The sequence below is a fragment of the Nicotiana tabacum genome, chromosome 22 (genome assembly GCF_000715075.1).
Source record: "Nicotiana tabacum cultivar K326 chromosome 22, ASM71507v2, whole genome shotgun sequence".
NCBI classification, from domain to species: Eukaryota; Viridiplantae; Streptophyta; class Magnoliopsida; order Solanales; family Solanaceae; genus Nicotiana; species Nicotiana tabacum.
Window position 1 is genome coordinate 141,347,098 of NC_134101.1, and position 8,699 is coordinate 141,355,796.

The window sequence follows — 8,699 nt, forward strand, 5'->3', positions numbered from 1 at the left end:
TTACAACAAGTTCAAAAATGTTTATTCGAATTCAAAACAAGTTCTATTAGTCTTGTTCAAAGTATATCAAAGTATTGATCAAAGGGTGTTTTTTACAGCATCACCACTGATGAACTTTAATCTAGAAGACGGTAAGGACGGTCTAATGGAGGACGGGAAGAACGATCACGTGGAGGACGGGCAGAACGATCACGGGGAGGACGAAAGGAACGATCACGTGGAGTCGAGCCTCTGCCTATAGTCGAGTTATATTTATATTATTTATATAGTAAATTTTAATGTGGTTTAAAAGTTTGATCATGTTTGACATATGAACCGACCGAAATTGGTCGGTTAGTTTTCAGAAATTACAGTTTCTTAGTTTCATACTATTAATTATTTTTGAGTTTAATTTGTATATACTGATCAATATAAAATAATTAATTTTTACACTATGAGGACTCTGTAATTACAATAATGATGATGCAGGTGATTAGCAATGGGATGCTAAAAAGTGCAGAACATCCAGCTGTGACGAATTCGAAAGATGCACGGACGAGAATGGTAAACTTGATTGATCCTTCATATTATTGGTAATATTCTCACAGGTGTACGGACGAGCACGGACGAATTCGAAAGATGCACGGACGAGCTGTGACGAATTCGAAAGAATATTACTAATGCACAGGTGTAACATTAGTAAAACAGTCCAAAGTTTGTTGCTTTAGCCGGCAAAGAATATTACCAATAATATGAAGGATCAATTTATAATATGTGAAACTTTTTATTCACGTACTTAATCACTTCACGAACATTACAATCAGAAGGTGAAAAGAAAACAGGAAAACAAACGTTTGCTGAGATTAATATTTCCATGACTTCACCTTTGTAAGTAATATATCATTAACTTAATTAAGCTTCATTTTGTATGGCATCAGTATGAATACCAAAAGCTTTGGAAGCATTTATAAAATCTCTGTAAAGAATGGAATTGTAGAGAGGGGGATTAGATTCATTAAGCAAGACTTTTGCAGGCTCAACGATGCAGTTGGGAGCTGGATTCACAAAAATGGCAATCGATGTTCTTGCTTCCCTTGAATTTGTTACTACTCTGTGCTCCATACTTCTTAGCTTCCCGTTACTGATAATCTACAATTTAAAGTGAGAAACATGCACTTGATGGAAGTGTTCAGTCCATATAATAAATATATCATGTAGCAACACTTTATATTTCCCTATCTGCTAAAAAAGGGCAGTTCAAATTTATAGCCTGTTCGGCCAAATTTCTACAATCCTAGAAGCACTATTTTTTTTTTTAAAAAAGTGTATTTTTTTTCAAAGTTGAGGTGTTTGTCCAAGCTTTTGGAAGAAAAAAAAATATTTTTGAGGAGAAGCAAAAGTAATTTTGAAGAAGAAAAAAATAGCTTTTCTCCAAAAACCTTTTTTTGAAAAGCACTTTTGAGAAAAGTATACTTAGAAGCGGTTTTTAAAAGCTTGGTCAAACACTAATTGCTGCTCAGAAGTGCTTTTCAAATTAATTAGTCAAACATAAACTGCTTCTCACCAAAAGTACTTTTTCAAGAATTTTGAGAAAAAACACTTCTCAAAATAAGCTGATTTTTGCAGCTTGGCCAAACAGGCTATTAGCCCACCAATGATTCAACTGTATTGTCCCTATTTGATGGGCAGGAACACCAAGTTAAATCATTCAAATTTAAGCAAAATTTCCGAAAGTACACTGCTCTAATTCTTATAGTTCCAATACCATAATAAGTAGTACTCCCTCTGTTCCATTTTATGTGATGTTTGACTGGGCACGGAGTTTAAGAAAAAATGAAGACTTTTGGAATTTGTGGTTCTAAACAAATCAAAAAAGGGCCCAGAGTATTTGTGTGGTTATAAAAGCTTCACATTAAGATTAGAACTGTAAGTTTAAGCTAAATTGTTTCCAAATTTAGAAAGAGGCCATTCTTTTTGGAACGGACCAAAAAGGAAATAGGTTCACATAAACTGGAACGGATATGGAGTAGTATATTTTAGGGAAGTTTGCCAATCTTCTACCCCTAAAGACAGTATATTTTATATCAGCTCGGACTAAAAACATATTTTATATATTTTTAGTCCTTTTGCAAATTAAATTGGTTTAAGAAAATTGATAGATACCTCTAACTGGTTGCCTATGTTGACAACAAAAGCATTAGGAAGAGCCCCAACGCCCATCCACTGACCATCTACCATGACTTGAAGCCCACTCACATTCCCTTGATATATTATGGTTATGAGACTCGGATCAAGATGTTTTGGTATTCCTAATGTCAGCCTCGGATCTGGGCACGCTGGATAATTGTTTGCTGACAACAGTTGAACCCGGCTTTGTTCTTCAAAATATCCTGCTTCGATTCCTAATCCTTGGCATATCAGTTCCAGAATTGTCAAACTCAGCTTCCTTACTTCTGCTACGTGCTTTCCCACTATTTTTCTGCAATTAATTCGTTTTCGACTATATTAGATGAAAAGTAGTTGAGCAACTATTTTTTTTTTATTCTTTAATTTAATTACCTGTAGCTAGCTGGATTATCAGGCCAACTTTGCATGCATTTCTCCAGAGGGTGACAAGGGTGTTTTATATTATCCCTCCATAAATGAACACCATCTTTAACTTCATCCTTGCTCCCTGTGTAGATCCACCCTTTCTTGGCTGATACATCTACATTTTGTTCGCCAGCTATGTCGAAAAACTCTTCAAATGTGGACATTGTTTGAGTCAGAACGTTTTCTAGGATTCCGTGGTTGATCACCTGAAAATTCTTTGTTAGTCTACACTCTAGAGTACCATCGGCGGGATCATAAATTTATGCAAGGAAATTCAAAATAAAAAGAAAAAAGAATGTCATACTTGTCATTTGAATCAGGAATTTACACGAGGGGATTCACCAAAAAAAAAAAAATGTCACACTTGTAATTTGAATCTACACTTAAAACAACTTTTGAACGTACTTTGCCATTATACTAGAATCTTTCCTTAAAGCTAAGGGGATTCAACAGTTTAATCGAACCTCTTGAATCTACATAACTCCACCCTCGTCTAGGTTTTTGAAGAGGATAAAGATATAGAGACAATAAAGTCAAAATAGGTTCGATTTCTTTTATGTTCGATTATATATATATATATATTCGTGTTTTAATTTAGATTCACCTGTAGTACTTAAATAACATACTCTCTTATCTTGAAAAAGAAACTGGTCGTAGTAATAAAGAAACGTTGATTTATATATATACCTGGAAGAAACCAAATTCTTGACCAGCTTGCAAGAGTTGCTTGATTGTTTCCAAATTTTCTGAAGAACTAACTAGGGATTTTCCAATGTCAATTACTGGGATTTTCTTGCATATTGGTATAAGGGCTTCCCCTGGTCTTTCTTCTGAGGAAAATATATAGCACTGAGGAACAGATTCAACACTGAACCATTTTGTGTTATTCTTCTCCATGATTGCCCTGATGAAATCTTCTTCTAGCAAATTCAAGCACTGAATGTAGCTAATTGCTTACACAATTAATAATTAAGTACATCATGTGCCTAGTGCTCATGCAAATAGTTGCTTAATTATTTCTTTATTAATTCCCTTGACTATTTTAACGTCAAGATCACTTTCTTAGTTCAGTCTCACGTTATCATTCCGATTTTAAGTTACTTACAGTTCATTTGACATTCAACAACTTGTGGTTTTAATACAAAACGTAGCCGGCCATTTTTGTCGTCCTTGGTAAAATATTACTAGAATCTTAGGTACATGGAGTTTCTTTTATAGGATACACGTTTGATTTCCGTAGCTATATGGATGATACAAGCAATCAGAAATTACGATTGAATTAGTCTTACACAATTAGGATCAGTAATTAAGCTAGATGATTCACTGGATATTTAACTAATTTTACCAAACATTGACATTTTTAATTTTAATACGGAGAATACTGATTAGTGCAATGCTGAACTAAATATGGGTCATAATGGGTTTCAGTTATATATGTTAGTATAATATTTTTACACTTTTTAGGGTATTTTAACATGTCGTAACATATTAATGTTCTTATTTTCAAAGTTGCGCATGCCACTTGTATTGGGAAAAATTGAGTTTATATATTAAAGTGATTGGAAGATGATGTGTCATGACACGTAAACTGGTCAAAGAGTTATGATTGGCAAAGAGGCACGAGTTGCAACAGATACGAGTAGAGGCATAAGACGAGGCACGAGCGGATACGCAAAAGATTTAACGCCCATACCTATTTAAGTCCAAGAATCAAGGAGAATGAATCTAACAGCACAAGAGATTACAGATACAGTATTTAATGAGCATTAAATACTAAAAATGTTAGAAAATCTGTATTAAAATACAATGATTATGTAACGTAGCATTTAATGTATTTAAATGTCTATAATGACCTTATTATGACAAAGGCAAAACACATATTTCCAAGATAGCTATAGAGGGAAAGAATGCGTCAATTGTAAGGATACGAAATACAATCTGAATACATTGGTTTACATTGTTATCTTATTGTTGGCAAAAATCACTTTCCTTTATTCATTCTTTGATTATCAGTAACCCGAGTTCTTCTAAATTAAGGCTTTAACTGAAATTCCACTTTTTGTTTAGCAAATTGGCTCCGTTATCAGGAATCTAATAATCTATTGTTTTTTAGTTTAACTTTCCGTGTTGCATTTACCATGTCGAACAATAATGACAACATTCAAGGAAACCAACAACTCCAGGGAAATTTACAGGATAATCACACCCCGGTCCCTTCTCCACAAAGCTCTCCTCGGCGGTCTCGAGAAGGCACTCCTGAAGGATCTCATGCAAATGGAAACGCTCAATTTGAAAATGTTGAAACTATCGATGAAGCTTTGCAAAAACTAATTGTTGAACAGGTCAATAAAGCTCTTGAGGTTTTTGCTAGCCAGTTACCAGCTGCACTACCCGCACCCACTCCAAATAACAACACTTTGGAGAACCCTCGCTCTGGGCTTGTTAATTCAGGTAGTGGTGGAACCCCCAACGAATCACAAGAGGGAGTACCAGGTAACTTAGTCAATTCTGATTTACAAAAGTTAGTACTAACATTGCAGAAACAGCTCAAGGAGCAAAGTGACCGCATAGAGCAATTACCCGGAGTGCCACCCGTAATCAAAGGGATAGATATGGATAAATATTCGCAACAACCCTGGAAGCCAAGTGCTGCTCCCCTCCCAATTCCTAAGAAATTCAAAATGCCCGATATTCCAAAATACAATGGAACAACTGATCCACGAGACTGCGTGACTGCATTCACAACATGCGTAAAAGGCAACGACTTGACCAAACAGGAGATCGAATCATTATTGGTGAAGAAATTCGGTGAAACACTCACTAAGGGTGCATTAACATGGTATTCTCTTTTACCCGAAAATTCTATAAATTCTTTTGCAACTTGCAGATTCTTTCATCAAAGCACACTCGGCACAAAAAGTCAAAAAAAATAATGGAAGATATTTTAAAAATCAAGCAAGGGGACTCAGAATTGCCTCTAGAGTTCGTGGACAGATTCCAACGTGAAAGAATGACATTACCGCGTGTACTTGACAATTGGGCAGCTATAGCCTTCACAAGTAATTTGGATGAAAAAAGCTCAGAAGCTACGAGGCGACTCAAGGAAAGTCTTCGTGAATTCCCAGCTACAACATGGAATGATGTTTACAACAGGTATAGTACGAAGCTGAGGATAGAGGAAGATATTATCTCACGGTCTCAAAAAGAAGAAAAGGTAAGTTCGAGACGGGCGAAAATCGAAAGAAGGTCCGGTAAAAATAGGTACGAACCATACATGGGACCAGCGGGTAAAGACTCACGATCAAAACAGGACTATCAAAGGTACGATCACAGGTCGAGGAATAGAGAGTCGGGCTTGTCATCAAGATTTGAGAATGATCGAAACATGCGTGAGTCGCGAGATGATGATAGAAACTTGAAGGCGAGGTTTGGCAGTTATATTTTCAATGTGAGCACTTCCGAACTCGTAGCTATTTTGAGAAGCATGGGTGACAAGGTACGATGGCCAAAAAAGATGAGATCGAATCCAAACAGGCGCAATCCTGATCATTGGTGCGAATTTCACAACGATCACAGGCATAAAACGGCAGACTGTAGGTTTTTACAAAGTGAAGTTGATCATTTGTTAAAACAGGGTTATCTCACCGAGTTATTCAGTGAGAAAGGTAAGCAAGCATACATGAAGAATAGGCAGGAGACCCCTAAACCACCTTCTCCCAAAAGGATCGTCAACGTTATAAGTGGAGGTGAAGACATCAATGGTGTGACGTACACATCAGCCAATAAAATTTCCAAAGTCATAATTACCCAAGGGAACGGGTGCGACATGTTTTGGAGGAAGAAAGCATTACGTTTGATGATGCAGATGTGCATGGCGTATTATCTCCTCATAATGATGCACTGGTAATATCTCTACTTGTACATGATACTAATGTAAAATGAGTTTTGATTGATTCAGGTAGTTCTGTGAACATTATTCTGTTAAGAGTATTACGTGAGATGCAAGCTGAAGATAAATTAATACCAAAGGCATATACTCTATTTGGATTCGACAATTCCAGTGTCGTGACAAAATGAGAGGTAATACTTACTACATTCACAGAAAGAGTTGTCGAAGATATAAAGTTTTAGGTAGTAGATATGGAGATGGCATACAATATGATCCTTGGGAGTCCATGGATCCACGAGATGGATGTTGTTCCGTCAACCTTGCATCAAGTTATTAAGTTTCCATCACCATGGGGAATATGTAAAATTCGTGGGGACCAACATACATCTAGGAACATCAACTCTGTAGCGGATTCAAGTACAAAAAACGAAGAAAAATAGCAATCATAGAATCCAGTTGAGGGTACCACAACACAAACCTCAACTGAACAAGGGCTAACAGATGTGGACTCAAGGCCATATACCATTCAAGAACTAGAGGAAAACGAAAATATCAAGACAACAATTGAAGAACTAGAGGCTATGGAGTTATTTGCACAAAGGCCTGATAGGAAAGTCTACGTAGGGTCCAATCTAAGCCAGGACATGAAAGGTAAGTTGATTGAATTTTTGAAAACTAACGTGGATTATTTTGCTTGGTCCCTGATAAGTTAGGATTTTAACATGTTTTATGCCCCTACTTGCCTGTGCTTTGATCATGTATTGTTACAAAATATCCCTAAAAGGCTCACAAGTTGTGCTTGATTACAAGTTTGATCGACAAAGTGACGAAATATCAAAGATCGGCTCAAAAAAGAATGAAACCTGCTCAAGTATTCGAACAATTCCATAGCCTACCAAGGATATAATCCCTAGCTAACCCTTTTGAGCCTTAAACCTTTTTCTTTCAAGAACCAATGCAACAAGCCTATACCCGTTCTAAATTATATCCTCTCTTGGCACCCAAATCGTCCCTTGAGTAATGGCAAAAGTCTAAATTTGGGGGGGAGGGGAGAGACAAGAAAGTAAACAAAGTGGTAAAAGGTACAAAAGCAAAAGGAAGGAAGGCGATGAAAAAGAAAGAAAAGAAAAAGACAAAAAGAAAGCCCAATGTGCAAAGAATAAAACAGGATTCAAGAAAAACAAAAGTGAAAAAGGTGTGGAAAAAAGTAGAAAAAGAAGAAATGCTTTGATTTGCATAAGAAAGAGTGACAATGTGTCTCTCTAACCCCTTGAAAAGAAGTGAAATACTCAAAGAGTCAAAGAGAATTGTGCCAAAATAAATCAAAAGAAGTGCTTAAGGGAAGATGGAACCCATATAAACCAACAACCTTTCCTACCCTGAACCAAAAGCCTTCATATTGACTCCACAAAAGCCCTATATGATCTTGAGTTAGATGACGCTCGCATTAGTGGATACTTACATAAGGGTCAAGCATATGGTACTTAGAGCAGGACTTGTGACCTTTCCTTGAGAAACACAAGTGAATTCCCATTAACCTTGGTTTGTGTGCTTATACTCTAAAAGGTGAGGTTTGCTTAGGGAGAGTTGAAGATGTGTGAGTTTGGGTTCCACAGCGATCAAAGTAATTGAGAGAGTTCTTTGATGTAATGAGTCAATTCTTGATGCTCTTGTGTCACACTTGATCCATAGTTTTTCAAAATTTATATTTTGTTAATGATCCATCCGTATTGAGGGCAATTGGTAGTCCTAATTGATGCTTGTTGAGGTTACTTTAGGACAGCTGGAATTACATGGATTTTCCTTTAAGGGGTGGGTCTTATTTTGTTTACTTGAGGACAAGCAAAGGTTTAAGTTTGGGGGAGTTGATAAGTTAGGATTTTAACATGTTTTATGCCCCTACTTGCCTATTCTTTGATCATATATTGTTACAAAATAGCCCTAAAAGGCTCACAAGTTGTGCTTGATTGCAGGTTTGATCGACAAAGTGACGAAATGTCAAAGATCGGCTCAAAAAGGAGTGAAACCTGCTCAAGTATCAAAGACCAAGAAATCTAAGGAAAGAAGGCCCAGTGCGGACCGCACAAAGTTGAATGCGGACGCACTAGGTGGTTCAGAGAGTTGGTAAACCAGGCTAGAGGCAACGCGGCCGCGGTACATATCTCGCGGTACACGGTGAAGGCTCCGCGGCCGCACTACTCTTTTGTGCGGTCCGCAGTCATGAGATTCAGAGCAATGA

The 8,699-nt window shown here is 36.9% G+C and overlaps 1 protein-coding gene across 1 annotated transcript; it reads right to left on the reverse strand.

Moving 5' to 3' along the window:
• Positions 1-626: 626 nt before the first annotated feature.
• LOC107811487 (hyoscyamine 6-dioxygenase-like) lies at positions 627-3,588 on the reverse strand. Its single transcript, XM_016636428.2, has 4 exons — positions 3,259-3,588; positions 2,539-2,777; positions 2,143-2,458; positions 627-1,128 (listed from the first exon to the last, which is right to left on the reverse strand). Exons 1-4 carry the CDS (start codon positions 3,466-3,468, stop codon positions 892-894), a joined length of 1,002 nt encoding a protein of 333 aa, XP_016491914.1. The 5' UTR covers positions 3,469-3,588; the 3' UTR covers positions 627-891.
• Positions 3,589-8,699: the final 5,111 nt, after the last annotated feature.